At 41.1% G+C, this 19292-nt stretch overlaps 1 protein-coding gene across 1 annotated transcript; it reads right to left on the bottom strand.

Moving 5' to 3' along the window:
* Positions 1-7833: 7833 nt before the first annotated feature.
* Positions 7834-8067, bottom strand: LOC121280077 (40S ribosomal protein S28-like). Its single transcript, XM_041191704.1, has one exon. It carries the CDS (start codon positions 8065-8067, stop codon positions 7834-7836), a length of 234 nt encoding a protein of 77 aa, XP_041047638.1.
* Positions 8068-19292: the final 11225 nt, after the last annotated feature.

Below are 19292 nucleotides of genomic sequence, written 5' to 3'. Positions count from 1 at the left end.
TACTTAATTGGCCCTTCTCTATAAGACAGCCTAAACAATTGGTTTAACTTTCTTTTAAACTCGATTACAGGATGTGGGCTTCACTGCCTAGGCCAGCATTCATTGTCCATCCCTAAGTGCCCTTGAGAAGGTGGTGGTGAGCTGCCTTCTTGAACCGCTGCAGTCCGGTACACCCACAGTGCTGTTAGGGGAGGAGTTTCAGGATTTTGACCCAGCGACAGTGAAGGAACAGCGATATATTTCCAAGTCAGGATGGTGAGTGGCTTGAAGGGGAACTTCCAGGTGGTGGCGTTCCCATGCATCTGCTGACCTTGTCCTTCTAGTTGGTGGAAGTCGAGAAGTTATCACAGTTAAACCAAATCCTCTCCACCCACATGCTGTAGATTCAGCAGGAGTCAATGGATAGTACAACCGGAATTCTGGATGACTTCCCTCCTGTCTAGCTCAATGGCCCTGAAGTCATAGACACTTCCACCACTAGTGTGGAATTGGGACTTTACTGATCTGTGTGACTCACTATCCCACCAAGCATTGTATGTACCCACTGGGCCACCAAGATAACCTCTATGTGAACTGATTTGACACTGGCTTCAATATCATGGCAGCATGAATGGACAAAGTGGTGCTGCACAGTTCAACCACAACATTTCCCTGTACTTCAATAACTCCTTGAAAACATGCACATTTGTACAGGACCTGACATGGCGTTACATGGAATAGTCTGTGCAATATGAGGCTGTTATTGCTATACTGTAGCTTATTTTTCATTCTTTCATGGGAGGTGGGCGTCGCTGGCTAGGCTAGCATTTATTACCCATCCCTAACTGCCCTTGAAAAGGTGTTGGTGAGGCTCTGTCTTGAACTGCTGCAATCCATGTTGTGTAGATACACCCACAGTGCTGTTAGGAATGGAGTTCCAGGATTTTGACCCAGAAACAGTGAAGGAACGGCAATATTGTTCCAAGTTAAGCTGGTGTGGGGCTCAAGAGGGGAAACTGCAGATGGTGGTGTGCTGATGCATCTGCAGGTCCTGTCCTTCTAGTTAGTAGAGGTCGTGGGTTTGGAAGGTGCTGTTGAGAGAGCCTTGGTAAGTTGCTACAATGCATCTTATAGGCGGTACACATTGCTGCCACTGTACATCAGTGGAAGAGGGACTGAATGTTTAAATTGGTGGATGGAGTGCCAGTCAAGCGGCCTGCTTTGTTCTGGATGGTATTGAACTTCCTTAGTGTTGTTGGAGCTGCACTCACCCAGGCAAGTGGAGAATATTCCAGTACACTCCTGACTTGTGCCTTGTAGGTGGACAACAGGTTTTGGAGAGTCAGGAGATGAATTACTCTCTGCAAAATTCCCAGCCCCTGACCTGCTCTTGTAGCCACAGTATTTATATGGATGGTCCATTACAGTTTCTATTTAGTGGTAACCCTCAGGTTGTTGATAGTGGGAGATTCAGCAATGGTAATGCCATTGAACATCAAGGGGAGATGGTTAGATTCTCTTTTGTTGGTGATGGCGATTGCCTGGTATTTATGTGGCGCGAATGTTACTTGTCACTTATCAGCCCAAGGCCGAAAATGGGCATGGACTGCTTCAGTATCTAAGGAATCACAAATGCAAACATTCCCATTTCTGACCTTACGATGGAGGGAAGGTTCCCACTAACTCCAGTTTTGCTAGGGCTCCTTGATGCTACACTCGGTCAAACACTGCCTTGATGTCAAGGACAGTCACTCTCATCTCACCTTAGATTCAGATCTTTTGTCCACTTTTGGACCAATGCTGTAATGAGGTCAGGAGCTGAATGACCTGGGTAGAACCCAAACTGAGCGTCAGTAAGCAGGTTATTGCTGAGTAAGTGCCACTTAATAGCACTGTTAATGACATCTTCCATCACTTTATTGGTGATCGAGGATATACTGATGGGGCAGTAATTGGCTACGTTGGGTCTGTCATGCTTTTTGTGGACAGGACATACCTGGGCAATTTTCCACATAGCCGGGTAGATGCCAGTGTTGTATATGTACTGGAACATCTTGGCTAGGGACATGGCTAGTTCTGGAACACAAGTCTTCAGTACTATTGCTGGAATATTGTCAGGACCCATAGCCTTTGCAGTATCCAGCACCTTCAGTTGTTTCTTGATATCACCATGGAGTGAATCGAATTGGCTGAAGACTGGCATCTGTGATGCTGGGGACATCTGGAGGAGGCAGATATGGGTCATCCACTCTGCACTTTTGACTGAAGATTGTTGCAAATGATTCAGCCTTATCTTTTGCACTGATGTGCTAGGCTCCCCCATCATTGAGGATGGGGGATATTTGTGGAGCCTCCTCCTCCAGTGAGTTGTTTAATTGTCCACAACCATTCACGACTGGATGTGACAGGACCGCAGAGCTTAGATCTGAGATGTTGTTTGTGTGATCACTTAGTTAGCTCTGTCTATTGCTTGCTGCTTCTGCTGTTTGGCATGCAAATAGTACTGTGTTATAGCTTCACCAGGTTGACACCTCATTTTATGTATCCCTGGTGCTGCTCCTGACCTGCCTTTTTGCACTGTTCATTGAACAAGGGTTGATCCCCTGGCTTGATGGTGATGTTAGAGTGGGCGATATGCCAGGCCATGTGGTTACAGATTGTGGCTGAGTACAATTCTGCTGCTGCTGATGGCCCACAGCGCCTCATGAATTGCTACGAATTTGAGTTGCTAGTTTGGTTCAAAATCTACCCGATTTAGCACGGTGGCAGAGCCACACAATACAATGGAGAGAGTCATAACTGTGAAGATGGAATTTCATCTCCACAAGGATTGTGAACATCAGAGCAACACGAAGTCATTTCCTTAGGGTGTACTGAAAATGCTGAAGCAAATCCTATTAGCACTCATTCTGTTGAGAAAAATTGAAGTCAAATTAAATACTACACAGAAATTGCTTCAAATCAAAGTAAGCAATAAAGAAACAATTGCTTACTTTTAAGAGAGTGAAGACGAGATGGATCACTCCGATTATGAATGGGTAGAATTTTAAAAATCTCTACCTGGCACTTTAAAATATGATGAAAGCTTTCTGAGCTATGGTGCCATTGGCAATGTCCCCATAGAGTACCTCACCCAATCGGGTCTGGACAGTGACTGGCTATTCGGCCATGATGAGCACCAGTTGAATCAGATCCCGCTCTCAACCAATACGCACTCTACAGTGCCAGTCACAGAGTATTAATCAGGAACTCTGGATGATTTTCTTTCTCTTCCTAATTGAGAGGCACTGATGTCAATTGTAGCAAAAAAAAAGTTGCATTGATATATGACCTTTCATAGCCATTGGAAGTGCAAAGCCAATAATATCATTTTGAAGTGTCGGTCACTTGTAATGTAGGAAACATGGCAGCCACGTTGTGCACAGAACAGCAATGTGATAATAGTCAGACAATCCATTTTTTATTAGTGATATTGATTGCTGGGTCAATATTGGCCAGAACACAGGGTTAACTTCTTGGTCTTCTTCAAAATAATGTCCTGGGATTTTTATATCCACCTGAGAGCATAGACCAGGCCTTGGCTTAACATCTCATCCTAAAGACGGCATCTCTGACTGTGCAGCACACCCTCAACACCGGGCTGGAGTGTCAACCTAGATTTTTGAGGTCAATTTCTGGAGTGGAACTTGAACTGACAACCTTTTGACTCAGAGTGCTGCCAACTGACTCATAGTCGACACACGATTGCTAGGTCTGATGAGGTCAGGGATACTAACTGAGGATCTTCCTGGTCAATTTAGCACCATACCAGTCACCGCATTTACTAACTGAGCCATTGTGCAAGAATAAATGTCGATGCAATCTTCAGCATTTGCAAGTGAGGACCTTTGAGAACCCTTCAGAAATACAATGGGAAGAGCATTGTTTTCAAACCTTAAAAATGCAGAGATCCTAAAAATGAGAGCTGTAACTCCAGCAATAGCATTCTCTACTGATTTCTTCTCTGATTTCAATAGTGCTCCCGATTCAGTCTGGGTTGCAATAGCCCTTCACGTTTGCTGGTGTGTACAGCTGGCACTGAAGTCCAGTGTCTCATTTACCCAGAAAACAAGATCTGGTTTCCATTTCTGATAGACAGGGGAGGCAGGATGAATTGAAAGGCACTGTTATCCATTTGGTTGCTGACATTTTTAAAGAAAACGTCTCTGGAATCTTGCAGTTGTAGATTATGCCTTTTGCCATCTGTTGGCTGTCATCATGAATTAAGAATTTCCATCTGTCTGCCTCTCCATTAAAAATTCCTTTAGGCATCAACAGTATCAGGATGAAATGACACTCCATCTGGTCCTCCTTTACAGATCTTTGATAATTTTTGCATGTTGATAATCTCACCACCTTATAGAAAACATCTTTGGTTATCTCCGGAGTTCGTGTCATGGACTTGGATTGAGGTACTTTGGATGTAAATTGGGAGTTTGAATTCAGGCTACTTGTGTATTGCCTAATGCAGAATTCCTCTTTAGTTAAAAGGGTAACTGCAAAAAAATTGTAACCACGGTTTATACTTTCAACTTTCAAGTAATATTTTTCAAAGGTGCTTTGTGGCACTTGGAGGTCCAGCAGGCGTAGGCAGGGAAGTTAAGGGAGATAGTGCAAAGCAGCTAAACAGAGCAGTCAGTATTTTTTGCGGGTGTTTAAGTTTTAAATCCAAGCTCAATATTGCTATTGTCATCAGAATTCATTTTTAAAGTGAAAAAAAAACACAGATTGGTAGATAAATCTGCGTATAGTTTATCATTCACACACCAAGTGAAATGAGGCAGATGGCGGCTGAGCAATCTGTTCTTAACGCTTCTTCAAACAAGAAACATTCTTGATGTGATCTCGGTGCTCGGGCTTTTGCATAAATATCAGGGGTTTTTTGTGGCTAACATCTGTTTGGGAGAGTGTCGTCTAGCAGCGAGTCCCTGTCAGCCTGTTTCAAGCCCCCGGGTGTAGAGAGAACTGTGGGTGTCGGGGGTGTGATTATAATATCAGGGACTTGGAGACCACTCTCTACTGAAGTGCTGCTTCTATCACATTCACCTTGTAAACATAATCTGCAGCCTAGACAGAGGGAGAAAGAGAGAGAGAGAGAGAGGGAGAGAAGGGGGGATTAAAAAAAAAACACGAATCAAAAGTGATAAAAATGAACTTCACTGATTTCCTGTGACTACAAAGGGGACTGACAGCTGCACGGAAACACGCCACACCTTGTCTGTAACCTAAGAAATGAAAATAATTTCCTGTTTGACACATGTTTCAACTAGGAAGGAACAGGGACTGTTAGGTATTTAACCAACATTGGATGCTGTAGGTGAAAATTTGAGAGCAAAATTTCAAAGGCATTTTCGTTTTCCAAAAGCTGACACGAGCAAAAGACAGGGAAATAGTATACATTTTTTAAAAAGTTCGCCTATCATGGGACGTGGGCATCGCAGGCTGGGCCAGCGTTGGTTGCCCACCCTATTTGCCCTCGAGAAGGTGGTGGTGAGCTGCCTTCTTGAACCGCTGCAGTCCATGTGGGGTAGGTACACCCACAGTGCTGTTAGGGAGGGATAAACTTATCAAATTTATATTTAATCTGCATCAAGAAAGCCCATATTGAAACAATTGGTTATAAGCAGTAAACAGGAACCAGAAGCTAGGCATCAGAGGGAGTGAGCACGTTCTTGTGACCTGGGATAACTTCTACCTGGCCACAGGCTGTAGGGTGTTAGTAGAGACAGAGCAAGAAGCTGCCTTATTTTGAGGTGGGGGGATTATCTTACCACCCAAGCAGGATTGCCTCAGACCCATAGTTTCATCCTTCGGAGTGGTGCAAATTGTGATATAAGAGGCGGTGTACACAGAACTTTGATCTAGGATGTCTTCCAGGTCAACAGCCCAACATTGATTTCCTGCATCAGAAAAAAACAATTATCAACCCTTGTTATTCATGGCTATTGGGTAACCAAGAAAGTGTTAAATGGAAACTGCAAACAAGCCACCAAACACCAGCCTTATGATTTATAAAGGGACTGATCCCCTTCCTAATTGTCTAAATTCTGTGTACATTGAAAGTAGAAAAGTAGGACAGACAGATGTTGTTATTGTATCAAATTCAAGCCACCTTTAAGAAATCCACAGACACCTGGGTAGCAAATGCTGGCTGGTATAAGGCTTTTGAATAGTGACCTGGCATACACACTTCACTCAACCAGAGTCCAGTGTATTTTTCTCTGAGGGCTTATGAATTGGTTAAAACTAACACAAAGGAAAATACTAATTAGCACTGAGGGGCACTGAGCTGTAACACTATTGATTCTCAGTTTGGCAACATCTGTTGAGCTCCTGTTGTTTTTATAAGTACTTTATTCAGCAGGGTAGGAGTTTATATGAATTAGCAAAAAGGGAAACAGTTATGTTCTTGAGAAATCCACCAAATTATACATTGTGTTAAGAACATGTTTTCTCAGATCCTTACCAAGGATTTTCTCCTCCTCCCTGTGACAGCACCTTTCTGTCAGGTTTCTTTACCTCATTCTCAACATGAATCTGTATCTGTCCATGTGTTTTGCAATATTCATTCTGCTGGTGTAATATCTTTCTTATTCTTTCATGGGATGTGGGCATCACTGACAAAGCCAGCATTTGTTGCCTCACCCTAAATATCCTTGAATTAAGTGGTTTGCTAGGCCATTTCAGAGGGCAGTCAAGAATCAACCACATGGCTGTGGGACTGGAGTCACATGTAGGCCAAACCATTTAAGGGTGGCAGATTTCCTTCCTTAAAGGGCATCAGTGAACCAGGGTTTTTTTTTACAACAATGATAACTTCATGGTCACCATTGCTGAGACTTTGATTAATTGAATTTAAATCCCACCAGCTGCCATGGAGGGATTTGAACCCATGCCCCCAGAGTGTTAGCCTGGATCACTGGTCCAGTGACATTACCACTATACCAATGTCTCTGGTCATCTTTCGTCTGCACAATAAAGATGAGCTCAGAACTAGATAAACAGACTGAGTTGAGTATATTGAGCTGGTTTGAATCCACTCAGTGAGTTGGCCGTTATAACTGAATGTTAATTGTCATTCTAATTCTAATTCTGTAGAACCACAGAATGATACAGCACAGAAAGTCCTTTGGCCCATGATGCTTGAGCGAGTTCCTTACAAACAGCTATCCAGTTAGTCCCATTGCCCGTTCCTTCCTCAAAAACCCTGCATATATATCTTCCCCCCCCGCCCCCCATTTCAATTATGTATCTAATTCCCTTTTGAAATTTACTACTGAATCCTCTTCCATCAGCTTTTCAGGCAGTGCATTCCAGATCATAACAACTCACTGTGTAAAAATATTTCTCCTTAGCACCTTCCCAGTTCTTCCATTTCAACTTGAAGTGTCCTAGCTTTTTTTTTTGCAACCTGGGGGCACTGAGGAGCTGGGAGGCAATTTCACTAGCACTATTCAACCACCCCCGATATCTCTTAGCTATTTCATGTGTGAGTTTAGATGATGTGTTGGCAAGCTACTTAACAGTAATGGAGTATGCTCCTGTTGTCACCTTGCACAATCACTTTTTGGGAGGATAGGAAGTCTGGAACGGCAGCACTGATCACTTATGTTCTCCTTCTCTAGCCTAAGGTTACTGAGGCTTATTGTAGCGCTCACCCCAATCCTACCCACTTTCCTCATAAATGGAATCAATAAACTCAGCACAGAGTGAATTTAAAAAAAAAGATTATTTATTTATAATGTTTATTGTCCTATTTTGTCAAAAAAAAAAGCTTTGTGAAAATGTCCATAACCAATTACTTCGATAGAAGCTTCAGCTGGCATCAGTTTTGACGATCTGCTTTCGTAATCTTGCTTCACGCTCAGATTCCAAAAGTGTGAGCACATCTCCCTCATGGACTGCTCCTTTCACATTTCGAATGATGGATCGGTTGCTGTCATCCATAAATTCCACACGGACCCGAGTACACTGTCCCTGAGATCCCGTCCTTCCAAGAATTTTAGTAGCTCGGACCAGTTTGACGGTCTGAGTCCGTGGACCCTCCATGATGGTGGCAGTGATGGGGGCAAAAAAAGGCCCTCCCTAATTGTTTCACTTGCCAACACACAGGATGTTGCATTTACCAGCTGAGCCAACAAGTCAATTGCATACTGAACTTGTAATTTTCCTGTATTCCTCTCTGCAGATGCTGTCAGACCTGAGGTTTTCCAGCTATTTTTGTTGCTGTTGTTGTCATTGTTGTTGCTGCTGTAATTTTCCTGGCCTGTATGGTTTAGTTTTACACCAGGCATTGCACTTACCAACTGAGTCATCGGGGAAAATTTTATTCCCCATTCAACTTCCCTCCTGTCCTTGCGATATTTCAGAATTTTGCTGCATTATAATTCTGTAGTTGCCAGATACAAAGAATCATTCATAACATGAGCTTGAATAGCGAGTTCCAGCAGGCTGCATGAAAGCCTCGAAATGGGAGCAGGCCATTCATCCCCTCGAACCTGTTCTGCCATTCAATTCAGTCATGGCTGAACTGTGAACATTAGATCCACACTTCTTGAGATCCTTACCTGATCAAACTCTGTGTCATTCAGTCTTGAAAATTACCACTAAAACAGCATTCACAGCCTTTTAAGGATTTAATTACAGATTTCTACTACCCTTTTTGTGAAAAATTGCTTCTGGATTTCATTTTGATGATGTAGCTCTAATTTTAAGACTAAGCCCTTTGTTAGGCTTCCCTTACCAGGGTTAACTGGTTCCTCAGTATTTACTCTATTGTTAATTAGACAGCCCCAGAAATGTCTAAACTCAATGTGATATAAGCCTGGATTCAATAGGAGGCCCATCAAACAAACACTAGTGTCCTTCTTGAAGCCAGGTTCAGCAGCATTCAGGCAAAACTGCAAAATCTACTTGATGGAATAGACATTATGTTTGGATGGCCAAAATCCATCTCCCCTGCCAGGTCCTATTCTCTCAATTCTCAAATGGCCAACGTTCCAAAGGAGGGCAAAGGAAATGCTTCCAAGAGACTCTGAAACTCTTTTGAAGTGCAGCAGCATTGACCTTAATGACTGTGAGAAGATTGCTACCAATCATTCATTTCTTATGATCTTATGCTCTTAGAATGGTGACAACTTGTCCATCAAGTTGCATCTTGCATCGAGTCCCAATGCCTTAATGAAGAGGCAGAGTAGTAGCATAGAAGGAAAAATAAAAGAGACAAATCCTGCACTCTGGGCCCCAGTACCTCATGGGACATCGAATCCCAGGTGCCCAAAGATCGGTGGGCTGAAAATCAGCCTGATCCGTCACATGAAGACCCATGGCAGAAACTCACAACCCTGAGTAGACGTCATTCTCAAATTTAAGGACAGACGATGATGATGATGATAAGCCAAGTTAATGTAATCTGTTCTCATAATTTAATCCTTTAAGCTCTATCATTCTGGTAAACCTACTGTACAAGACCAAAATACTCTTCCTGAGAAATAGTGGCCAAAACTGTCCACAATATCTCTGACTGAGTCTGACCAAAGCTTTATACCACTGAAGCATAACTTCCTCCCCATAACCTTTAACATATAAAAAAAAATTCCAATAGCCTTTTTGAGTTCTTTTTGTGCCTGTGGATTAGCTTTCAGTGGTTTGTGTTTGCCTCCCAAATTCTCTTGCTCTTCCAGTTTGTAGTCTCTCACCATTAAGAAATACTCCGAAATATCTTTCTTGAATCTAAAGTGAATGACTTCAGATTTTACCCATGGATTTAATCTATTCATGTCTCTTTGTATCTTCTTGTCCCCATTTATACAACTTTATCTGCTAACTAGGATACACAACCCTATTCTCTCATCTAATATAATTATATACATATGTATGTATATGTATAGATGCATATTGTCACGACGATGGGAAGCTGTGACTGAGTGAGATCTACCTGCAACTTCGCCAGCTAATCACAGACATATTGAACTGTTTAAAGAAGGCCTGTTTTTCAAAAAATAACAAGAAAAGACATTGATCAAAAAATGGCTCTCACGAGTCACCTGATGTTTGATTCTGTAAGTTGACCACTTCTCTGGAAAGTTTCTATACGGGTTGCACTGCAAACCTGTTGCATGGAATTTCACACGTCCTGGTCCTCTTCAAACAGAGACTCTCTTGAAAGGAAGACATTAAAAATGCAAAGTACTAGACTTTGATCAGCTGTAGTTCTATCAAGATAATGAGAACTGCTAACCAGACAGATACTCATCAGAATTTCAAAACCCCCTATGAAGGGTGAAATAACCCCATCTCCTGTTGATTTCTATCTTGAAATGTGTCAAAAGTTTCAGAGGTGATAAGATCAAAAATGGGATTACATGGTTTGAAATAATGATAGCGAGACAAGCCAATCATATTGCTTTCTGGGAATATACAGACAGGAGTTTTAAAAAGCAGAATCAGAAAAGGAGGAAAAGAAACATCAGTCATTTAAAAACACTGCTGGAAGAGAGCAGTAAAGATCTCTCTCTCTCTTTGAAGCTAAAGTGTGCCTTTAACAAAGTGTAGGCCTAAACCAAGAAACTCCAGAATTCTACAGGAAACCATTTAACTTCAAATGGTCGCAATGTTCCACAATCTATGTGGCAAAGACAAGCAGAGGACTTCATCGTATATTCTTTTAATTTTTTCTTGGATTCTAACTTTCTTCTTATATCGGTGTGCACATCGTCAGGTCTTTATTATTTTTCCCTCGGGGTTAGTAACTTACTCTTCTTTGACTCAAGAAAACCTGGTTTGATTGGCTCGTTATTAAAAATTAAATATATTTGGATTGGAAAAGGTATTTACAAGGAAAATAAATGTTAAAATCTTTGTTGCAACCAACCAAGGTGGGTATACTGAGCCCTCAGAGTGAATCCCAGAGGAACACCACAGCAGAGTACAATCCAATCCTTAATCAATGTGTAAAAACCAAATACTGCCAATGCTGGAAATCCGAAATAAAGACAGATAAATGCTGGAAAAACTCATCAGGTCTGACAACTCTGTTTCTCTCCTCATAGATGCTAATGTTTCAAGTCTGTCTGACCCTTCTTCAGAGCTGAAGAAGAGTCACATAGACTCAAAATGTTAACTCTGTTTCTCTCTCCACAGATGTTGCCAGGTTTGCTGAGTTTTTCCAGCATTTTGTTTTGATTTCACTTATCCAGTGTGTAATTTTCAGTGAGATTGACTAGCTAGCAATTAAGAGTGGGAATACTGAAAGATATTAAAAATTCTGCTATATGTACCTGACCTGCATTAAGTATCACTCAGCCATCACCCTGTTCTCAAGGATCTTTGTTGGCTTCATTGTACATTTAAAATTCTCTAACGCACCTTCAAATCTCTATATCAGCAATCTTCTCCAAACTGAAATTCCCCCAAAACTCCCTTGAACATTCTTTTCCCTTGACTCCAGTCTTTTGCATATCTCCCTTCCCCATGCCCCATCATGGGTAGCAGATTCCCATACTCTGGAATTCCCTCCATCAACCACTTCATCTCATTTCTGTCCTTTTTAAATCCCTTATCAAAACTCTTTCTTCTGCCAATAAAAAAACTTCCATTTATATTGCACTTTTCATGACCTCAGGGATGTTCCAAAGCACATTCCAGCCAAAGAAGTACTTTTTAAGAAGCGTAATCACTGTTGTAATGTAGGAAGCACTGCAGTCAGATTGCACACAGCAAACTCCCACAAACAGTAATGTGATAATGTTTCAGTGAGGTAGGTGGATGGATAAATATTGGCCATGGCACCAGAGAGAACCCCTGTTCTTCATCAAAATATTGCATACAAACTTACGAATTAGGTGCAGGAATAAGCCATTTGATCCCCTGTACCTGCCCCACCATTTGATAAGATCATGGCTCATTTGATTGTGGCCTCTATTCTACTTTCCTGTCTACCTCCTAGGTCCTTAGATTCTTGATTGACAAGGAATCAATCTAACTCAGCCTTAAAAATATTCAATGACCCTGCCTCCACTGCTTTCTGGGGAAGAGAATTCCACAAGCTAACAACCCTCAGAAAAAATTCTCATCTCCATTTTAAATGGGAGACCTGTTATTTTTAGACTGTGTTCCCTAGTTCTAGTCTCTCTCTCATAAGAGGAAACATCCTTTCAGCATCCACCTTTTCGTCCCCTTAGGATATTATATGTTTCAATAAGGTCACTGCTCATTCTTCTAAACCCCAATGGATACAGGCCCAGCCTCTCCAACCTTTCCTCATAGGACAACCCCTTCATTCCAGGAATCAGTCAAGTGAACCTTCTCTGAACTGCATCCAATGCAATTATATCCTTTCGTAAGTAAGGAGACCAAAACTGTACACAGCACTCCAGGTGTGGTTTCATCAATTCCCTATACAACTGTAGAAAAATCTTCCCTATTTTTATGTTCTGTTCCCCTTGCAATAAATGACATTCTATTTGTCTTCCTAATCACTTGCAGTACGTACATACTAACTTTTTGTGATTTATATACTAGGACACCCAGATCCCTCTGAATCACAGTTCTGCAATCTCTCCCCATTTAAATAATATACTGCTTTTCTATTCCTCCTGCTAAAGTGGGCAAGTTCACATTTTTACACTTCATACTCCATCTATCAAATTTTTGCCCACTCACTTAACCTAACTGTCTCTCTTCGTAGACTCTACGTCCACCTCACAATTTACTTTCCTACCTTTGTGTCAACAGTAAATTTAGCTACCATACATTCAGTTCCTTCATCCAAGTCATTGACATAGATTGTAAATAGTTGAGGCCTCAGCACTGTTTCCTATGGAATTCCACTGGTTACAGATACCAACACAAAAGTTACCCATTTATCCCTACTCTCTGTTTCCTGGTAGCTAACCAATCCTCTATCCATGATAATATGTTACCCTCTCCACCATGAATTCTTATTTTGTCATAACCTTCGACGTGGCACCTTAACAAGCACCTTTTGGAAATCCAAGTAGTCCACATCTACAGGTTCCCCTTTATCCACGTTACTTGCTTCCTTCTCAAAGAACTCTAATAAATTAGTCAAACATGATTTCCCTTTCACAAAACCATATTGACTCTGCCTGATTGCATTAAGATTTTCAAAATGCCCTGCTCTTACCTCCTTAATAATAGATTCAAGTATTTTCCCGAAGATAGATGTTAGGCTAACTGTCCAGTAGTTTCCTGTTTTCAGTCTCCTTCCTTTTTTAAAAGGAGTTACATTCGCTATTTTCCAATCTGATGGGAAAATGATACTGCCATGGAATCTCTCATGTCCTCTTGATAGGGCCAATGGGATCTTGGCTTAACGTCTCATTGGAAAGATGGCACCTCCAGCAGTGCAGCACTCCTTCAATGAACTATGCTGAACTCTATGGGGTCATGAATCTACAACCATTTGACTCAGTGGTGAGAATGCAACCCACTGTGTCACAGCTGACACTAAAATCCCCTAATCCCCACCCCTCCTGGAGCAGCTTGGGACTTCTTTTACACTAACTGCTATATAAATGTAAATTAACTGTGTTGGTGATTTTATATGTGCACAATATCTTTCTATTGCATTGTAGCTTTAAAGAACATTATAATTTGGAGTGATCAATGGCTGAAGCAGAACTGTGCAGAATGTTTAAACAGAGGAACATGGATGGCTAAACTGAAGATTCCAATCCAATGCCTTCAGGAAAAATACAAGGGGTGGGGATATGTTCCAATGGTGTGTTGGCTAATTCCAGTACAAATATCAGTCGCACTGTGGCCTAATAAGGAAAAATATATTCAAGCAGTACATTTTACAACCTTACTAGTCTAAACAGACATAAGTCATGACAAAGTCACATATTTAAACAACAGCGGAGAGAGTTTACTAATGTGGGGAACAATTTATTTTTATTCATGAATATCAAGGTTCTGGAGATTGCTGGTGTTTTTTTTAAAGAAAGAAGTCGGGCTCCTTGCCCTGATCGCTCAGGAGGTAACTTTATTGCTTGGTCTGATGCTGATTTATATAAAATCAGCCAAGTCCTTTCTAGGGTTGACCCGAATTGTTGGTCTCAGCAGTGGGGCTACTTTGGTTGGTCACAGTGCACTCAGGCTGGGAAAGGGCAAAATCTGCCTGTGTCCTCTCTAACGGTCACTGGCCCATGTCCTGCTGATGGATGTTGTCTGTGTTTGGATAATTGGTAAAGCTTGATCAAGACTTGCTTCTGACGTACTTCATAGCATAACAGCATACCAGCACTCACTTATTTAATCTCAAAAGATAAAGGACAGCCACATGGACAAGTAGCTGTGAATGAATCAGTGACTTTAATGGGAAGGTAATAGCATAGTGGCATTGTCACTGGACTTATACTCCAGAGACCCAGCCTAAGATCTGGGTCCTGGGTTCAAATCCCACCATAGCAGATGGTGAAATTTGAATTCAATGTAAAATATAAAATTTAAAAAAATCAGGAATTAAATGTCTAATAATTGTTGCCCTTTAAGGAAGGAAATTTGCCACCCTTACCTGGTCTGGCCTACTTGTGACTCCAGCTCCACAGCAATGTGGTTGACTCTAAATGCCCTCTGTGTAAGGCAATTAGAGATGGGCAATAAATGCTGGTCTAACCAGTGACACCCATATCCCATGAATGAATTAAAAAAAATGACTCTTGGGGGAGACTATTAGGGGAACGTTAAAGAATAAATGCATTTTGAATTTCTTTAATGCTCAGGAAGTTAGCTTGGCTATGCATTTTTAATCCATTCCCAATGAGTTTACAGTAATTGAACCAGGAGATTTTATCTCCTGACACCTTTCACCAGGCTGTCCCAAACTGTAAATAATCCTATTTCTTCACCGAGGCTGAATCAAATTCATCTGTCTCTATGTACACACCAGACCCCCTCAATTTTTTAAAAGGAAAGAACATTTGACAGATTAAAAACTGGTTTCATGCTTCAAGAAGCTATTCTGGTGTTAATTATCTTGTCAACACCATAAGTGCTAAATGGAAAGCACTGGGTATATGGAAGTGATTCTGAAGCAGTAATTTCAACATCCATATAGTAATGCACAGGATTACAACATACCAGTGTGGCCCATGCTCTATACCATTCGATGGAGCAATGAAAACTACTTTCATTAATTTCTATGAAAGTGCCATAGCTACATGAATCTTACAAGTCCAACTGACTGCTACCACCTCTTGCCTTTGGTAGATCTCTTTGGTCTTGGTCCTTTTTCAGCTATCGACATTCTTCAGCTCATCATCTGCTCTGATGTCAAGGGGAATTCGCACAATCCCACAGTTGAAGATGCCTTCAGAAAGCTCAGGGTATCTGCTTTTCTGCCTCCCCATTTCATCACTGTACTGAAATCCAGACGCACCACACAATTTCCCACTCAAACGCACTCTTGCCCAAAAACTGAATGCTTTCATGCCTCAGTATTCGCTCCCCCCTACAGACTTTCAAAATCCAAGCTTGATATCCTCCTCCTTCAGGCACCAAGCCCTAAAAGGGTGTAGGTGACATGGGTTTCTATTGGATTGGTCCATGATTATGCTTGGAAAGTACTGCAGTGGTTTGCCATTGCCTTCTGCAGTATGGCTGACCAGGAACTCCTCCCACTCTTACCACCTGCCATCAGGCAATATTGGAAGGATTTACAGGCTGATAATCAACCAGTCTGGCCACATTATCAAGTCCTGGTGTGGGTCTTGAACCCAGAGCTTCTAGCTCAGCGCTATCTTTTTGTGCCACAAGACCTCCTTAAGCATGATCTCACCTACTTAAATTGTTAATTTACCTCATCTTCTCTTAATTCTTTTCAACCTTTGAGGTACCTTGCAGCTTGTTTCTTGATCAAGTCAATTAATATATTTTTAAAAGCTTGCCTCTCTGCACTTCATCATTTTAAAAAAAAATTATAATTTCTGATGTTCATACTTACAATGGAAACTATGTAAATTTGCCACCCTGAAATTACCCCCTCACTCTGTAGAGGTGCCACCAACTGGTATAGAATTGTAATTACACCATGACAAATTTGTATAGGCAGTTAGTTTCCTTTATAAACATAGATGCAGGGATTTGTGATGGAAATATATGTTAAAATAAGGAAAATGTATGACTTGAAAGTAGTGTGGTACTCCCTGATTCAATTATTCTCCCAGCCTTGAACCCCATTTTGTCTCAAAACTACAGTTATTCTTGACATCCTGTATGCAATGCAATGGGAGATGGACTAAAATATTATAAAATGAAAAGTTAATTGTTATTTGCTGAGTTAAACCTCTTCCTAAAGGCAGCCCTGTTACAAGCTTAAGTGTTAAACTGACCTACCAGTGAGAGAAGCACTAGAGTTTATCATTAATTTGATGATTAAACGTTGCTTGTAGTTAATTATTTGCTCGAGCAACCTTCACTTCAGAAGTTAATGCTGCTCGGACCTTTTGATTCATTACTTATCTTTTAAACGATTGTGCAGTGGCTGGTCAAATAGCTCAATAATTTGGTAATCTATCACTTTGTGCCATCGTCAACCGAGTTCTCTGAAAGATGTTACATCCATTTAAAACATATGTGTACAACTTGTCTCTTTATCATGTCATTACTAAGTAACTAATGATGTATTTGAAATGAAGTAAGAAAGGGCGATAAGCAAAAAAAAAAATATTGGATCTGGGTTTTCTTTCTCCTCGGATTCCTGTGACGTGCTTGTATCACGTGCAGAAGTTGTCCCTTTCTGGTTAAGGCGAGTGACCATGTCACTAGAAACAGGGGAAGATGGTTGTGCATTTATTTACTTCTGTAAACAGGTAAGGTCTTGGAAAGAACCCTAGAAAGCTGACAAAAGTAGGGGAGGAGACTTTGCAAGTTAAAAATTAGAATTTGTGATGCCAAACCTAGCCTGTGGATTGTTAAGCAGGCAGTGCAGTGGTAAGGTGCACTGAAGCCATGACATGTAGCTCTAAACAAATAGATTATGGGTTTGATTTTTTTTCTTTTGCTTTAATTACTGGCTAATCCTAACTGTATTGCCATGGTTACTTGAGTTTCACATTATATATACACTAAATATTAAAATAATTTTAGGGCAGTACGTTACAGTCAGCTGCGGCTCAGTAGGTAGCACCCTTATCAATAAGTTACAAGGTTCCAGGTTCTAAATCTCACTGCAAGACTTGAAAACAAAAATCAAAATTGACACCCCCATTGTAGTACTGAAGGGAGTGCTGCACAGTTGAGGGTGTCGTCTTTCAGATGAAATATTAAACCAAGGCCCTGTCTACATTCTCAGATGGATGAAGAAGAGGAGGGGAGATATCCCAGTGTCTGGCCAATATTTATCCCTCACATCACAAAAACAGATACACTGGTCATTATCACATTGCTGCTTGTGGGAGCTTGCTGTGCGCAAATTGTCTGCTGCATTTTCCACATTACAATAATGACTATACTTCCCTAAAACAAAAAGTACTCCATTAGAAATTCGGTGATGGTGAAAAGCTCTATATAAATGCAAGTTTTTCTTTTCAGTATGGTGAGTAATTCCACAGCCTCTTCCAAGTTGCTTGGCTGGAACTTTTTTATTTTGCTTCCCAGAGTGATTAATGGCAATGGAACGTTTTCCTTTTTTTTTATATATTTAAGTTTCAGGTATACTAAAACAATGACTCACAATTCAGGTAAGGGCTGAGCCCAGCTCAGCTCAGCCCAGCTTCCTGCCATTAACCAAGCCTGAAGGAAACCACATCTGGTTAACGTTTCCACTTTTATTTAGTACGACTTTATCCTGATTCAATAATGTGCCTTAACCCTAAACTCAAAAGAGTTCCTGTTCCAGGAGTGAGATTTCCATAATAGCCAACCTTGTGGCATTTTTTGATATCTGGTGTGAAAAACTAGAGCTGAATTAGCAACGGGTGGAATTTGACTCTGAAGCCAATATCGAATATAAACCGGTTTACAATTGCTCTTTTTTTTGGTGGGTTTGTTTATTTCCATTCTCTAAATTTGCGTCAGCATAGATGCCAATGAGCTCGACAACTGAATTTGTAGTGGTTTCATGTCTTCACAAGTAGTTTTAACAGTACTTTCCTCTGCATCCTGGCAATATGTTTTGCATGATCTTAGGGGGAAAAATAACACTTTTGGCACTTTCATCACCTCCACTTTAGAATGGCACGATCTATAATCTGTCCAGAAGACAGACTATAGGCAGAATTAAAATCGCATGAAGAGGAATGTGAAAGGACAGAAGCTACAGATGGATGAAGATTGGGCTTGTAACAATCATATTTTTATCCTCCCTGATGGTGGGAGTACCCCATGCTACAGACAACACCAACAGGAGTTAGGCTATTACACTTGGCTTCATAATCTTAGGTTAGCAAGGGGAAAAGTAATTATATTGCTATTCTTATATCTATCCTGTGACTCCTGATAGAAAGTGTATCCATGTGAACATTGGGTGAGAAGAAGATGGGATGTCCGCCACAGTGGTACAGTTTGCTGACACTCGCTGCCTACTGTCAGAAACGAAGATTGGCCACTTAGCACCATTAGAAATGTACATCAACAAGAGACAGCACTGTCAGGAAAGGTGGGGAGAAATCTGAAAACACATCAGGAGCCAGTTTCTAACATGTTTCTAAACAAGGAATGACCGAGGTTGCCAGTTAGATGCTGAGTTATGGTTTGTTTTGCGATGGGGTGCCATGGCAATTAGCAACTGAGCTGAGACTATCATAAAGTCAGTTCACTTCAAACATTTACAAGAAGTTTTTACCTCATCAGCTTCAGCTCCATCTGCATCTAGGGTAAAGAGGCTGAATGACAACGTGCTGACCCGGCAGGTTTTCATTGTTAATTATGATTTACACCTAAATACATTTTAGTTGAACAATAAAAAATAGCTTAAATATAAATGATCAATTTATAAAATAACCTTTAGTGCTGTTTATATTAAGACTTGGGATTCTTCCCCGTCCCTCCCCTAGGCCCCACCACTAACTATACCCCCTATTCCAGTATGCCCAGCACTTTGGAATTCCCTTCCTAACCTATGCCTATTTACCACCCCCCTCATTTTAAAATGTCTTCTCAAGACTTATCTCTTGGATAGTTCGTCCATCACCTCCCCTGACTTCTCTCCTATTCCCTGTTCAGTATCCATTCGCCACCTGTAAAGCACCTTAAGATAATGTGTGAAACGCACTATATAAATGCAAGTTGTAATTATATTCTCCTTACTA

The sequence above is a fragment of the Carcharodon carcharias genome, chromosome 7 (genome assembly GCF_017639515.1).
Source record: "Carcharodon carcharias isolate sCarCar2 chromosome 7, sCarCar2.pri, whole genome shotgun sequence".
NCBI classification, from domain to species: domain Eukaryota; kingdom Metazoa; phylum Chordata; class Chondrichthyes; order Lamniformes; family Lamnidae; genus Carcharodon; species Carcharodon carcharias.
Note: the sequence above shows the minus strand (reverse complement) of the source record. Positions and strands in the feature narration are given on the sequence as shown.